Source organism: Heterodontus francisci, chromosome 5 (genome assembly GCF_036365525.1).
Source record: "Heterodontus francisci isolate sHetFra1 chromosome 5, sHetFra1.hap1, whole genome shotgun sequence".
NCBI lineage: Eukaryota > Metazoa > Chordata > Chondrichthyes > Heterodontiformes > Heterodontidae > Heterodontus > Heterodontus francisci.
In genome coordinates this window covers 75,526,755-75,543,588 of record NC_090375.1, presented here as the reverse complement: position 1 = coordinate 75,543,588, position 16,834 = coordinate 75,526,755, and the positions used below count along the sequence as shown (strand labels likewise).

General features: G+C 40.5%; 2 protein-coding genes across 5 annotated transcripts in view; one reads left to right on the top strand and one right to left on the bottom strand.

Moving 5' to 3' along the window:
- Positions 1 to 1,891, top strand: part of LOC137369917 (NEDD4-like E3 ubiquitin-protein ligase WWP1) — a 170,367-nt gene extending 168,476 nt beyond the window's left edge. For all 3 annotated transcript variants that reach the window (XM_068031653.1, XM_068031651.1, XM_068031652.1), the window contains one exon: positions 563 to 1,891. In XM_068031653.1, coding sequence (XP_067887754.1) covers positions 563 to 662 — 100 coding nt within the window. In that variant the 3' untranslated portion in view covers positions 663 to 1,891. The remainder of the gene's footprint in view (positions 1 to 562) is intronic.
- rmdn1 (regulator of microtubule dynamics 1) overlaps positions 948 to 16,834 on the bottom strand; it is a 40,125-nt gene continuing 24,238 nt past the window's right edge. Inside the window, exons 6-10 of one of the 2 annotated variants that reach the window (XM_068031655.1) lie at positions 15,074 to 15,129; positions 14,445 to 14,532; positions 13,138 to 13,168; positions 9,053 to 9,186; positions 948 to 2,869 (exon numbers count right to left, since the gene is read on the bottom strand). In XM_068031655.1, coding sequence (XP_067887756.1) covers positions 2,819 to 2,869; positions 9,053 to 9,186; positions 13,138 to 13,168; positions 14,445 to 14,532; positions 15,074 to 15,129 — 360 coding nt within the window. In that variant the 3' untranslated portion in view covers positions 948 to 2,818. The remainder of the gene's footprint in view (positions 2,870 to 9,052; positions 9,187 to 13,137; positions 13,169 to 14,444; positions 14,533 to 15,073; positions 15,130 to 16,834) is intronic. The other variant, XM_068031656.1, reaches the window with a different exon arrangement.

Below are 16,834 nucleotides of genomic sequence, written 5' to 3'. Positions count from 1 at the left end.
TTAAACCACAAAGGAATGATAGAAAAATAGTTATGTTGCCCATAGTGCAAATAGCCTGGTCACACTTGGACCAGACACTTACTGCCACAGCAATCATTAATAAGTTTTAAGAACAGATTTATGTTTGTTTCTTTGCTGTTTGTTGAGGAGGGTGTTATACAGTCTATATTCTTCTGTCAAACCCACTCAGATCAGACACAGCACAGCAAAGACAAAACACTCAGTTATGCACTAACTCTATGCTTTAGCCCCAACCTCAAAAAAGCTAAGCTTCCCTCCACTATTATGATTTTTATTTTCTACATCTTTTCAGCTTCTCTGATTGTGAACTGCTTTAATTGAGAGAAAGAAGTCTTTCATTGCATCAGTTGCATGCAAAATTTAAATTGAGGCCGAAGAGATACAGACCATGCTGGGCCACCCAGTACTGAGAGAGAATAGGAATTCTGTAGCAGTTTCTGTGGTAAACCTGTAGTCTGACTGATTTGAAATTTATTCAGAACATCTACATGGCTGTTCAAATTGAGCCAAATATTCATTTATCTAATGTATTCTTTAACAGTTTTAATCGCTTGGACTTGCCGCCTTACAAAAGCTATGAACAGTTGAAAGAGAAACTGCTTTTTGCAATCGAAGAAACTGAAGGATTTGGGCAGGAATAGATGCAGCAGATATTCTTGATGTCACAATGTACTCTTGTTTCGTGTCCAGCCATCTACAGTTGCACAGATGCCTACCGTTGTATATAAGCTGTTTGCCTAGAGAAGTAATTTACTTCTGAAATTCTATAGAACTGAGCTGCTTTTCTTCCTGAATCATTATGCAAATTATGTCCTGAACCATACATAGTATTTTACATACCTATGTTTTCCCTTAAAATGAGTGTCTTGGAGAAAACAATTTGGCTGCTTTCTGAAACATAGAATGATTTTTTTTTAAAAACAGAAACAGCTGGAATATCAATGGCTCTAGTTTTATAGAGCTTACTTGGAGATCTGGTAAGTGTGCTGTTAGGCCCCCTTAGTATAAGCTGCATCTTCCAGAAGAAAACACATGCCCTGCAGATCAGTTTCCAGTGATGTAACAACTCTGTCAGGGTTATTTCTTGCATGGTTGTCACTAAAGTATTTAAGGCTTTTGCCAAACACTGTCAAATATCTAGAATTAATGCTGCTGGCTTGTTGAGTTCATAGAATTTGTAAATGCTGACATGAGGTTTTCTTTTACTTCCTTGTTGTGTTGTTACCGTTTATGTGTGTCTCGAGTATAGCAGACTGAAAAAAAAAGAAAAGCAGAAGTACTGAGCAGTACCCCGTAATACTAATGTAATTTTATATACAAGAAGCAAATGTGGACAATTTTCACAGTAATTATGCAAAATATTACCTCTGCTGCTTTATGTTCAGCCTTTTAGAAGAGTTACATTTATCAATCAGGAATTTTAAAAAATCAAAAATACAAGTTTTGCACATTGTAAGGAATGTTGTGTAATTAGTTTTCCCATTGCTATGTTATACATGCTTTTTAATGGCTGTTGTGTAAATTGCATTCTATGCATAGGTTTGTTTTCTTTTTCTTTGAAATATAATTTCTAATATAGGCCTTCATTCTTCCTAGAGATATCAAGTGATTTATTTTTTCTTAAATGCAGAAGTTTCAAAATATGTAATAAATTGTTGATTTTAAAATAGTTTCACCAGTATTGAGGGCATTTACTTAACTACATGTAACAAAAATCTATTTAAAATAATTGTGAATTATATGAAACTGCAACTTCTAACACACCGTGCTTCCTTGCAGTGAATGGGGAGATATGGACATTTGAAATGTAACATTTGTAATGCTTTAAATTTAAACATTGTAAATTCCATTAAAGTTTTTAATTTGTAAATATTTGGAGTTTGGTCAATTTTTCCCATTGCAATTTAAAAAAAATTGTAGTCACAGAAAAGAACTTATAACAATTGCTGTTTGCAAAATTGATCAGTTGTTATCATTACCCAAATAGGTGGTCACTGCTGTGGTAGATCAGGATTACCACTGAAACTCTTATTCATCTTCTGTCAGGTACTCAAGATAAAACTTCCCCCTTTAAACCTGACCAGTAATTACAGGTAGAAAAATCACTTAGTAAAAAGGAATAGCCATCTCCTCTTGACCTTTTCTTTTTGATGTATATTTATCTTTTATTTTTTCCCTATATGAAAGCCTTTGTCAAGCTGTTGCATAAGAGTGGTTCTAGACCACACACATGTATTGAAGAATTAAAAACCATAAAATCAAAAGACAGAATGGATTGACAGTCAATGGGCTTGCTGGTGATTCATTTCATTTGAAGTTTGGGAATTTATCTTTTAGAAGAATTTTTCTTTTTGGAAACCTGAGCATTGAAAGTGCATCGCTACACACAATAGGTGATGTGATTTTTGCCTTTGGCATTGTCAGATTTCCAATGACATTGGGCCTTGTACCATTTTTCTCCTGAGGCAACAAGCTAGAGCTGAATAGCTCTGCAATTCTAATTCACTGCTTTTTTTGTTCATCGAGTTATCTACTGCACAAACTGTGTTTTACAAATATGCAATAGCACATGTGAATAATATATATTATATATAAACACTTTTTATTTGGTCAATGCTGTCAGGCCTGTACAATTTCATTATGTAGAATTCTTCTGTGATTACGAACATTTAATAATCCTTTCAATTTACTGTTCTTCTGAAAAATCAATTAACTTATTTTTCAAAATTAACCCTGTAACACAAAATTCACTGGCAGAGGGGCTGCTTTAATACATTTGATTGGTTTGAGATGGTGCTCAACCCCGTTTGCTGATCAATTTCAGTAATTCAGTAGCTTCTTTTTGAACCTACAAACAGGAGAAAAAGACAAGATTATGATTGTCCACAAAAACTCATTTATGGCCATGCATCAGATTAATGGTGAGGCTGTTCAGACAATTGCTACAGGCAGATTTTAGAGCACTAGTTTAAAATACCATGTTTCACAATTACTTTCTGGCTGCTGGAACTTCAGATATCTGAAGAACTGTACAGGCCAGTAGGCTGTGTTTTCAGCTTCCCTGTGGCTAGAAAATATGGCAGCCCCAAAGTTTCCTACTTAAAAGTAAAGTTTTGGCAGAACATACCAGGAAGAACATGATAAACTGAGTTGACCAATTCGATCACTTTATAGAAAGAATATTTACTGTATGTATAATTGTTATGCAAATGAAATTTGCTTTCAACTTAACCAGAAAGAGATGCACTCAGGAAAATCACCAGACTGCTGTTTCAGAAGGACCTCAAGGTTCTGTGTAACATTCGCTACTTCCAATGTGTATACCTGCCTCTGACCGACATGTTTGGCATCCTTCCATCTATGAAGGATGATGGACACGCAGCAAACAATCCATTTAAGTGGGGTAATTTCTCGGTGCACCTTTGGCTGTGAAGGCCAATCCTTGCGAGGCAAGTGCTACACGTGAAGCTGTGAGTTGTTTTTGACGGCACCTGTTGCCAAGCTGCTGTAGCAACTGGTCATCGTGGTAGTGCACACCAGTCCACAGGCTGTGTCACCATTTCCCTCTCGCCAGCTAGTGACTCCCAAGTACAATAGTTGACATTTAGGGCCTTCATGTCATGCTTGCAAGCATCCAAGCGGAGCTTTGGGCGCCCCACTGGTCATCTAGCCCCAGCTACCTCACCACACAGAAGGTTCTTGGGTATGTGACCATCTTCCATCCCGCAGACGTGTCTGATCCACCGAAGCCACCTCAGTTTGATAAGTGCCAACCCTTGGGAGCTCTGCAGCATTTGTGATTTTGTTCTGCCAAGATATACCCATAATGTGCCACAGACATTGAAGATGGGTCGCTCATGTTTCCCAGCCATTCAGCAAGGTGCTGAGAACACAGGCTTTATAAACCATCAGTTTGATCCTAAGGGTCAGCTTGGTGTTATTCCATACGCGTTTCACAAGTCGGCCAAAGGTGGTAGCTACTTTCCCTATGCGTGTATCGAGCTCTGCATCAAGGGACAGATTGTCTGTCACCATGGACCCAACGTAGCAGAATTTGCTAACCACGTCCAGTGGGGTGTTGTTTGGTGTGATCAGGGGCAGTTTTCACTGCTACCTTTGGGGCTGCCATATTTTCTAGCCACAGGGAAGCTGAAACACAGCCTACTGGCCTGTACAGTTCTTCAGATAGCTGAAGTTCCAACAGCCAGAAAGTAATTGTGAAACATGGTATTTTAAACAACTAGTGCTCTAAAATCTGCACCTCTACCTCACTTTCCTCCTTTTAGACCCTCCTTAAAACCTACATCTTTGATCAAGCTTTTGGTCATGTGGCTCGGTGTCAGTGTTTTATAATGCTCCTTGGGACGTTTTATTACATTAAAGGTGCTATATAAATATAAATTGTTGTAATATAAAGACAGATTTCATAGCACCTAGATGCGAGGACTTGAAAGAGCCCTTTATTTCAAAATAAATATGCAAGATAAACAGCTAGAATACAAGACTAAACATTCAATAAGGGAGCACAATGCTTGATTAAACCATATGCAAACTTCGTGCTGCCTGCTCATTTCCATGATAGTGGTTTGCAGCCCAGTAATAAACTGGCTGTATGCTCAGCAGGGGTGCCATGTTAATGTGAGGTTAGCACCAATTGAAGTCAGCTTGTACTTCTTAAAGGGGAGGTGCATTCTGACTGCAGCAGCTCACTCAGCTGATTGGGAAACCTATAAGGAGCAGGGAGAAACCCTGAGTTATGGTGCAGCAGGCCAGCAAGAGGGTTCCTAGGTTCTCTGATGCAGCACCAGAAATCTTAATGCAGGAGATAGAACGGAGAGGGGTGATCTATCTGCATGAGACCCTCCAGACACAGCAAAGGCAGTGGAGCAGATAGCCATTGAGGTCAATGCCAGTAATCTGGCCCCGAGGACCTAGATATTGTGCCAGAAGTTGTTCAATAACCTCACATGAGTGGTCAAGGTCAGTGAATGCATCTTCAAATTGCATATACCAATAAGTGCACCACCAACCTCACACACTGCTCAATGCACCATACCCCCACCATTCATCTAGCAACAATCTCCAGCAATCAGGACTCATGCATAACATTCATAGGCTCCAAATCACCTTCACACATTGAACACTGCTGCAAGCCTCACAACCACATCTCAGCTTCCACATATTGCCAGCTATGAAAGGCACAACACTTAAACACATTGCAACACACTTTTCGCTTCTTGCAAGACAAAGTAGCCTGTAATAGACGGCATCAGCAGCAAACTGGCAGGGGGCAGGCATAGATACATATGCTGACTCTCATGGAGGAGACGGTGCTGTGGATAATTGGAGCGGCCATCATTGAGATCATCCAGGATGATGGTATGTTCCTGCCTCATGTACCTTCTCAAATCCAACTCGCCCTCAACCCACATGGTGTAACCATGCGCCTCTTGCTTTCCCCCCATTTGGTCTGACCTTTCCCTCAACCTCCCCTTCTGCATTTATGCTGTTAGATAACCAAGACCTACTGCCTGGCCAGCCAGTGGTGCTAGAGGATGAAGGCCCAAAAGAGAGAGATCTCTGAGGAAGAAACACCTTTATTTGATAAGACACGTGCAGCAACCAGCTCAAATATTGGCATTGTGCATACCTTTGAGGGTAGTATAGAGGTGGGAACTGCATGTGGTCAGTCATTGGGCACAAGTGGACTGCAGCCAGGCCAGGGTCACAGACGACATCTGCCAGAGAGGACTTGGATGGGGTGGCATACAGGAAAAGGCTGATGGGCGTGCACACACAAATGTTTAGAGCATTGGCCTGCCTGCTTGTCAATGTCAAGGAACATGGAGGAATCTGGCTCCAACGTGGCACAGAGTTTGGAGTCCATCCTTTCCAGGGTGGAAGTGGTGGCCAACTCTATGAGAATACCTGCGGACCTAAGTGATGCAGTGTCTGATGACAGGCATCTCAGCTTCCAGTGCAGCATAGGCAGAAGCCACGCAACGTCTGTGTTGCAGTAGAAGCTCAGACTGATGTCTAAAGATCTCTGTTTGTTGCCATGCAAGCTCAGACTGCTGCCATCATGGTTACGGATAGTACTCAAAGGGCTTTAGGGTCTCAGAGAAGTCCAGCAATGTGTGCTCCAGCAGATTACTAGGATTGCTGAGGGTGTCTTGAGGGAGTGGCAGTGACTCCATGGTGCACAAACCTGCTGTCCTCTCTCAGGATGACTGCATTCATGCTCCCATCACTGCCACTCCGCAGTGCCCCTGTTATTGCTCGTAAGCCAAAAGCCCAGACTGCTGCTGCCTATGCTGAGGTGGTGCAGTCCGAAACCAGGACCCAAAGGCCCAGAGCTGCTCAAGAGCATCCTGCAAGGCCATCTGCAGCCTTCCACCAGCATAAGGAGCACTAGGCCAGGCAAAGGCACACAGAAGACAGGCACAAGGGTGAGTGTTGAGTTTGTATGGAGTATTGCCGGATAAAGTTGGTATGGAATGGTTGTTTTGTTATGTCTTTTACTTCAGAATTGTGGCCAATAAGACACTGTGATCATCCGTAACAGAGGTATGGCAAGTTGCGGAAGTGTTGAACAACAGGGATCTAAAAATCAGGGGAACTGGAGCCTATTACGTTCACAGACAGCCTATCCAGACCAGCAATCCTATTAATCTGCCTCCTGCCTTCCTCTTCCTTCTCAGGTGCTTGCCAAAGCCCCATTGGAAAGGTTGTGCCCTCATGATGGCCAGCTTGTGGAGGATACAGCAGACCACCATGGTTCAGGAGACATGATATGCAAGTACTGCAGGGCTTCCCCTGAACAGTCCAGGCAGTAGAACCGTTGTTTCAGCTTGCCGATGGTCTGCTCTACAACATTCCTTGTTGCAGCATGGCTCCCATTGTATGAGCACTGGCCTCGTGTGATGGGGCTACAGAGGGAAGTCGTCAAACATGTGTACAGTGGGTAGCCCTTGTCACTGAGCAGCCATCTTCTGGCTCGGCATGGTCTTTCGAAGATTGCTGGAACTGTGGATTGACAAGATGAAAGTATCATGACTGCTGCCAGGATAGCAGGCATTCACCAACAAAATGTTCTGCGCGTAGTTGCATACCAACTGCACATTGAGTGGTACCCCTCATGGTTTTGGTACAAGGCCATTGCCTTTATAAATGCGCATGCCATTGATGGTTCCCTGAACCATGGGAAGGTTTTCTATCCTGACAAAGCTACAAGCCCACTTTGACTTCTTTCTGTTTAGAGAGAAGACAATGAAGTCCCATCTCCAGGCTTATAGGGCCCCATGACCTCACAGATGGCGAACTGCAATATGTTGCCGATGTCATCTGTTCTAGGTTGGGAGGATCTGTCAGCATAAAAATTGAGGGTTATGGTCATCTTGATAGCCACTGGCAGCGCTGTCCTTGCCCTGCTCTGTGGCTACAGTTTGGATCTTTTCTCAATTAAGACATATTCCCTGAAACCACTGTCTCAGGCTAGCATGTGTGGCAATTTACATAATGTACTCCACCCACTAGTAAAATTAGTTGGATTAAACAAAGATGCACTACAGGCTGTTGCCACCCTTCACAGGGTTTAAAATCTGGCTGCAAATTAAGGTTTTCTAATACCAATGGCTGTTCCTCATACTTAAGAATCTTTATCTTGTAATGGAGATACTGCTGCCCACAATGTAGTTCTTTTTCTTCTCTACCTCCATGGGAGACAGAAATGCTTGCTAGGGTATTTACTTGGGCAACTACTGAACTCAAGTACATTATCCAAGTAACTTCTTGTGCAAGTCTAGACACTGGATTATCATTCACGTGGTGCAGTCAGTAGCATCGATAACAGAATACTGGGAGAGTAGATTGGGCCACATCTGCTGTATCCTTGGTGCAACTATACTATCTGACCCCTCAAAGTATCAACCATGCTGGAAGCTGGATCTACAGCTAACGTCTCAGATAGTTATTTTCTCCATCAATGAATAAAAGAGGTTGGTTGAGCTTTAAGTCTGAAGTGTACTAAATCAACATATTTCCAGCGCAGCTGAACCTCAAATCCACTCTTTGTCCCACTTTGGAGCTTTTTATACTTTAAGATTCTTATCGGTGACAGAGAGGCTTTTCTCTCAAAAGGTAATGTTTTTGCAAAGGGTTATGTTACTGAGATCACATGGTATAAAATTTACATCGTTTGGATGAGCTCTGCCACTGCAGCCCTCCATACGCACATAAAAATGGGTGAGTTAGGAAAGCCTGTGGCCAGGCCTGCTAAAATTGGATTCTTAAATCAGCTATTGTGATCTGAAAGTACAGTTTAAAAATTCTGCTAGTTTTAGTGGATGCATAGATATTTAGTTCTCATTATCGCACCTCCTGGGAGCGTTTTCCAGACCCTGGAACCGAGTACAATTAGTGGAAGGGTTTAGCCCTCTCTACTGCTGACACTCGAGTTCCCTACTACAGGCAAGCGACAATCGCAAGATTGCCAATATTACATATGTCAGGGTTCTGATGTATGGAGAAAGAAAATTTGGGGCTTGCACCAATGTTTTCTGTTGAACACAGTTGGATGTGCTTCCTTGTTTAGCAACTATGATGCTGAATCCTGAAATTCAGAGTGTCATCTATTCATGCCTACATCGAAATCTGGATAAATACAGTGCACCACTTATTTCTTAGTTATTTCGGTATACAATATTTAAATGAATATTATCCCTCGTTTAAGTTGTATTAACACTGCTATTCTACCAAATGCACTGGGATAATGTGACAGTCTGCGCCCACCTGCAGTCTTGAACTACTTTCTTAAACTACAATGAGATAGTGATAGGCAGGTGCTTACTGTAGCTACTCTCTTCAGCTAGGCTGGGACCAAGCTAAATTAATAGAGTCTATCGTCACTAACAAAAAAAATCAAGTTTAGTTAAGAAGTGTAAAGCACTAAGTTTTAAAGCTATCTGGAAGTGAAGTAAAATTTATATCACAGCAAAGATGAAGTTGCTTGAATGAAACAGAACAATTGTACCTGCCTATCTTCTTCATTACGTGCTGGGTAGTCTCTTGCTTTGGTCAGCCACAACAGAGCCAGCTTCTCATTTTTTAATTTCATGTAAGTTTTACCCATCATTAATAAATTTTTACTGTAGAAATTTGGATCAGCTGCAAAATAAAAGACATACTGAACTTGAATTTGCTACACGTCAAAGAGTGATCTGTGGTTATCTACTCACATGCTTCATTGTGCAAACAAACCATAGACGAAAAAGTCATAGAAATCAAGAATATTCAATGTTCAATTTCCGGTCTACATTTAGTTAAGTGATCTTAATGAGAAAGGTCCCAGAGTGTCTTGGTTTGTGGGAAGGCAATAAAATTAACGAAATAAAATCAAGATTCTTGCTTCTGATCTCCATCAAGCGACTACCTGCTCGAAATTCCACTTGCGGACAAGATCAGGGTCAGCTGCTCCTAAACTGCCTGCCAGGGTCCAGGATCACTTACAAATGGTCAGAAGGCTTTATACAAGATAATGTGAAAGACTCTGCCAATGCTAGTCATTCATGTTATAGAATCATAGAATAGATATAGCACAGAAGGAGGCCATTCAGCCAGTCATGTCCATGCGGCTCTCTGCAAGAGCAACTCACTTCATCCCACTGCCCTGTCTTTTCTCCATTGCCCTGCAAATCTTTTCTCTTCAGTTAATTACACAATTCTCTTTTAAAGGCCTCGATTGAATCTTCCTCCACCACATTCTCAGGCAGTGCATTCCAGATCCTAACCACTCGCTGCGTAAAAGTGTTTTACCTCATGTCACCATTGCTTCCTTTGCCAATCAACTTCAATCAGTGTCCTCTGGTTCTTGACCCTGCCACCAATGGGAAGTTTCTCCCTATCTACTCTGTCCAGACTCCTCATAATTTTGAACACATCTACCAAATCTTCTCGTAATCTTCCCTTCTCCAAGGAGAACAGCCCCAGCTTCTCCAATTTACACATGCAACTGAAGTTCCTCATCCTTGGGAGCATTCTCATGAATCTTTTCTGCACTCTTTTTCCTTCATCTCTTTCCTAAAGTGAGGTGTTTAGAATTGGACACAATACTCCAGTTGAGGCCGAACCAGTGTTTTATACAGATTCAGCATAACATCCTTGCTTATAAAGCCCAGTATCCAAAGTGCTTTATTAACTGATTTTTCAACCTGCTCTGCCACCTTCAATGATTTGTGCACATATACCCCCAGGCCCCCCTGCTTCAGCACCTCCTTTAGAATTGTACCCTTATATTGTCTCCCCTCATTCTTCCTATTAAAGTGAATCACTTTATATTTCTAGGCATTAAATTGCATCTGCCATTTGCCCACCCATTCCACCACCCTGGCCATATCCTCTCGAAGTCGTACTTAACAAGTACTCGTCCTGTCCAACTATTTAAGACAGACAATTTGAAGAATGATCCTTACCACATATTTAACATGGTTTTGAATAACGTGTGCATTAACTGGAAAATTGGTTTGGAAACCTGTTTCACTATAGATAATACAACATTTATGTATGGGGCATGATTAAAACGTTTACAGATAATACAAAAATTAGTCATGTCGTTGATAGGAAGAAAGCTGCAGACTACAGAAAGATATCAAAGGACTGGTCAGGTGGGCAGAAAAGTTACAAATGGAATTCAATCCAGAGAAGTGTGAGGTAATGCATTTGGGGAGGGCAAACAAGGCAAGGGAATACACAATAAATGGTGGGATACTGAGAAGTGTAGAGGAACAGAGGAACTTTGGAGTGCATGTCCACAGATCCCTGAAGGTAGGAGGAGAAGATATGGGATGCTTTCCATTATTAGCTGAGGCATAGAATACAAGAGCAGGGAGGTTATGCTAGAACTGTATAAAATACTAGTTAGGCCACAGCTGGAGTACATTTACAGTTATGGCCACCACATTGCTGAAAGGAGGTGATTGCACTACATAGGGTACAGAAGAGATTTACGAGGACATTGCCAGGACCAGAAAATTTTAGCTACGACAAAAGATTGGATAGGCTGGGGTTGTTTGCTTTGGAACAGAGGAAACGAGGGGAGATTTAATTGTGAGGCCTAGATAGGGTGGATAGGAAGGATCTATTTCCACTAGCAAAGTAGTCAATAACCAGGGGGCATAGTACTAAGTAATTTATATCTGTTCATTTTAACAGCCACCTGAAACCACAAGAAGTGATATAGAAATATAGTTCACAGATTTATCTCATCTACAGTGTAAGAAATTCTAATAAAACCAGTCACTGAATAAACAATTAGCTAAACAAATGGTCAAGTGCATACTTTTAGCCTAGTAGGAACAATAATAATTGAACCAATGGGAGGATTTGATTCTATCTTTAGTCTATGTTTATATGAAGTAGTTTTGAATGAGATTTGTTAGGCCAACACTCGAAGCGAGCCTTACATTGTTGATTGAAGATATTTAGCTTTTCAAATTATATTCTGCAACTAAATTCAAGAGACTCAAACACTACATACATAGTACTATGCAAAAATCTATTGATATGTGGGAGAACATGAGGATATAAAGACAGCTTTGACTATCACTACTCATTCTATTAACATTATCCTCCATCTAGTACTTTTACTTGGCCAAAAACTTAAATCCCAGCATTTCATAGAATTATATAGTGCAGAAGGAGGCCATTCAGCAAACTGTGCTGACTCTCTGCAAGAATTACCAATTAGTCTAGTCCTCCTACTCATTCCCCATAGCCCTGCAAATGCTTTTTTAAGTATAGAAATCCAATTCCCTTTTGTAAGTTAATTTTTTTTATTATTCTTTCATGGAATGTGGGAGTCACTGGCAAGGCCAGCATTTATTGCCCAATCCTAATTACCCTTTAGAAAGAGGGCATTTAAGAGTCAACCACATTGCTGTGGGTCTTGCGTCACATGTAGGCCTGACCAGTTAAGGACGGCAGATTTCCTTCCCTAAAGGCCATTAGTGAACCAGATGGGTTTTTACATCAATCGATAGTTTCATGGCACTATTACTAAGACTAGCTTTCAATTCCAATTTTTAAAATTAATTAATTGAATTTAATTTTCACCATCTGCCGTGGTGGGATTTGAACCCATGTCCGCAGGGCATTAGCCTGGGTCTGGGGATTACTAGTCCAGTGACATTATGACCATGCCACCTTCTCCCCTGAATCTCCTTCCACCACCCTTTCAGGTAATGCTTTCCAGATCATAATAACTCTCCTCATTTTCCCCTTTTTTTTTACTAATTATCTTAAACTCGTGTCTTCTGGTTACTAACTCTTCTGCCACTGGAAACAATTTCTCCCTATATGCTCTATCACAACCCCTCGTAAATTTTGAACACCTCTATTAAATCTCCCCTTTACCTTCTCAGTTCTAAAAAAAAGGAACAATCCCAACTTCTCCAGTTACTCTACAAAACTGAAACCCTCAAGCATGGTGCCATTCTAGTAAATCTCCTCTGCACTCTCTCAAGGCCTTGACATCCTTGCTAAAATTTAGAATTGGACACAGTACTTTAGCTGAGATCTAACCAGTATCCTTGAATGTGTTGGCACCTCTCAAACCAGTAATGCTATGCCTCTATTTATAAAGCCGGATAATGTATGCTTTTTTTAAAATAAAGCTTTATCAACTTGTCCTGCCACCTTCAAATATTTGTGTGTGTGAACTCTCAGGTCTCTCTGTTCTTGCACCCCATTTAAAATTGTACCATTTAGTTTATAATGCCTCTCATAATTTTTCCTTCCATCACTTCGCATTCCTCTGCATTAAATTTCATCTGCCCATTTCACCAGTTTACGTCCTCCTGAAGTCTGCTACTACCCTCCTCATTGTTGACTTATTTCCAGGCATTGGGTCATCTGTAAACTTTGAAATTATGCCATGTAAGTACTGAAAACATAATAAGTATAGTTCCTATGAAAATATACAGTATTTAACATTACAACATACACTACAAGTAACTTTATAAGCAAATTGAATGAAATATATTAATCTAATGTGCAGTATTTAACAGTTCAACAAGATACAGCTTCATGTAATTAAAGGAATTAAATTTATTAACCTCTTACCTTCCTCAGCTTTGTTAAAATATTGGAGAGCCTGAAACAAAAATGTTTTGAAATTCTAGTATCTACTGTAATATTAAAGTGCAGGATATGAAATGTTAACGATGTCGTGGATCGTGGTGGGGAGGCCCACAAAATGCTTGCGGGAGTGGCCCGCCGCATCCCATGACGCCGAGAAGGCCCCGCCGCATATTACCGCTGGCAGCGAGGCCTCGGTATGTCCCCCCTGCCGCCAAGCGGAGGGGCCTACATATCAATATTAAAATTAGAACAAATACTGAAATGAACATACAAAAAACATAGGTGACACGAGGAACCTTTTTTTAAAAAAAAACGCGAGTTGTTGTGACCCGGAATCTAAAAAGGGTGATGGAAGTAGATTCAGTAGTAACTTTCAAAAAGCTAAATACTTGAATGGAAAATTTGCAGGGCTATGATGAGGGAATTGGGGAGTGGGACTAGTAAAATTGCTCTACCAAAGAGCCAGCAAAGGCACAAAGGGCCGAATGGCCAACTTCTGTGCTGTTTCATTCTATGATCTTATATTTCTGGCCCCTAATTTTGGATTCCCACACAAGTGAAAACATCTTTTCTACATCTTTCCCATCAAACTCCAAAACACAAAAAGTCAAAGCTCAGTGATTAAAAACTAAGCACCCATATTTGTAAGAAATTTAAAGTTACAGATTAGCATAGGCTTAAGGGAGTAAATTGATGGATAACAAGATGACAAAGCTTTAAGATCTTTTCGTACTAGGAGAACTGCAGCTATAATGTTGCTTCTGACACAAGAAGGTAAAGGAACTGTTGATGGATCTGTGAACAGGCTTTTATTCAGTAGTGGATGGGAAGGAATTGAGAGGGGACAACTTAATTCAAATGGTTTAAGGGTTAAAAGGAGCGCTATTGGAATGATTTTTTCCTTGGGTGGAGATAAATAGGGCCTCAATGAACTAGCAGAGACTATGACAAGCAGCAGCAAAATGCACAGCAGCACACAAAGATGAAATGGAGAAGTCATATGCGCAGTTCCTTCCCATTTCTGAAATCCTTAACTCAGCTCTGTCACTGTGAAGAACAGTTAAGGACATCATCAGATCACTTGTACATCTCCTAATGTTGTTTTCGGAGCATTATGTGAGGCCTGGGAACAGAATGCAACCGCATTTGTGGGCCGGGAAAACCAAAATGGGAAGGAAATAGAAGCTGTAATCAAAAGGCAGCAAGTTGTAAAAGACCATTACAAACAAATGTTTGCAATTTGACATGACCTACAAAAAAAAAGTATTAACTTATTGGGTTTGCATTACCTCTTCGTAAGTGGAGCTTGGTGGTGTGGTGAAGAACATAGCAGCTATTTTCTGTTGGACCCAGGGCATTTCTGCAAATGTGAAACACCTAGAGGAAAAAAAATGTAAATGAATTAAACACTCAGCTGCATCTTCATTCAAACATTATGATTGGGAATTCAACATCATCTGATTAATGAGTTACAAACAATCTTCATTTTGCTGGTTATTCAGCATTATGCAATAAATGTAACAACCGTGATGTAGGATCAGCAGGCTGCACCACTCGCACAATCAGTATATTAGCAATTTTAACTATTCTCCCAACACACATACAAATTGCAAAACATTGCACAGACAGCACTCAATAACAGAGATATCCATTAGTATTCAGCAGACTTATCGATTAATCGTTAACTGGATAGTGTACTGAAGGTAACTGCAAATAAAGTAAAGGAGATGAAACCATTTAATTTAATCATACGTTCTTAAACAGAATGGCACAATCAAATGTTTAAAAGGAAAAAGGTTCGTCAGTCATAATTGCATTGATGAATTTTAATACTTTTTATTTTTATACAACGTTTGAATAACCAATGCCAACTCAGAAAGTAGAACCAATGATTTACCACACATGATAAAGGTCCTACCATAATCCCATTAAATGTATTGATGTTGCATCCTTGGGATTAAGTTCAATGGCTTTCTGAAAGAAAGAAGAAGTTTTTCAAGTAATTTCTCCTTCGCCTAAATTTTCTTAAATCCTCCATTTGTATGACTGAATTTCAGAAAGGCATCAGGAAACAAGTGGCCTTTACTTTTAATATACAGCTGCCCCTCAATTCAACTTGCTTTATCACAGTGGCTTTTTTTGTATGGCTGCAAAATAGTTATGTATGAGAACGCCCAACATTTCCAACTCACGTTCTGCCCATGATGTACATAATGCTCATTTGGCATTTTAATTTTGATGCCAGGCTTGGAGAGTTTCCTTGGAGATTGAGTGGGGAGCAGAGTTCATTAACTGTGAGCCAGCTCCCCTCTCATGAAGGGAATGGTTTTCTGTCAGTGCGGAAGAAGAGATCACGCTACCTCTGCCCTTATCCCATCCCCAAAACTCACAGCCACATGGCACAACCATATTACCTGGGGGCACTTAACTACTATTCCAGCCTCAGCAATAGGACCGCTCATACATCCTATGTAAAAGCACTCAGAAATAATTTTAAGGTAAGGCTGAAGAATTCAATAATAGAGTTGAAAATTAAAAATAGGCTTCTTACTGACTGTGTAAAGACTGAACAAATGGTGTGGCGCAGTGCACTTTAATTTGCATAAAGTGTATTTTTTCATTTGGTCTGGAGATTAATGTATTATCAAGAGTTGCATTTACAGACTGTCCAATTGGAGGATTTTTGATCTTTCTGTGGTGTCTAACTGGAATGTGAAGCAGATATAACTCCAAGATGGACTACTCTACAAATGCCATTGTCATGGTCCCACTATGTCAATCAGTCCACCAGTAAATATGTCATATCCTTGACAATATTGAAAATGCTGGTTCCTTTAATTAAACAGGACACATTTCAGTGTTAATAGAGAGCAGGTGATGCTCATTATCATTTTGCATTTAAGGGCTGGGTTTTTGCCCAGTTGTCTCTGGACAGTGAGTTAATCCAGAAGGGAAGAGTGGGAACTGATATTTGGACAAACTGTGAATTGTCAATAAAACAGTTGTGGATCAGAGACTGTCATCGGCTTCCTCATTTTGGTGAATGGACATCTGTCTATTTAACATGGTAGCAGAGGATTAACTTTGATCTCTTCAGGTGGGAGCATAAAGAAAAAACATAGTTTCTTTCTCTAACCAAAGCAAGGCTCCCAGTGGCTTTCAGGGTGCAATGGCTGAATCACGTTGCAGGCTCTTGAACTTATGCTGTTCACCTGGTTACATGTCCTGTGTATATTAATCCATCAGGGGAACACATTCTCCTCACTTATACTGTTCAACTGGTGACATGTCCCGTGTATATTAAACTATCAGGGGAACACACTCTCCTCACTTGAACTATGAGTACCCACCAGTCTTTTCTGAATTGGAACCAGATGAACAATGGAAGAACGAGGTGGAAATGTGGACTTGGGTCACTTCCCTAACCAAGAGGAAGCAAGGTATGGCCTTGGCTTTGTCTTTACCAGGAAGAAGTAAGATTAGAAATAAGGTATTTTCAAAACTGGACATTACTGACTTGGATACTGAAGAGGGATTGCCAATTCCTTTACAATTTATGGACAAGATTTACAAAAAAGATGATTTGTTGGAAGATTATGAGGCATGGTCGACTTTTGATATATTTAAGACGGACAAACAGTCCATGGAAGAATATGTCATGGAATTTGATCGGTTATAT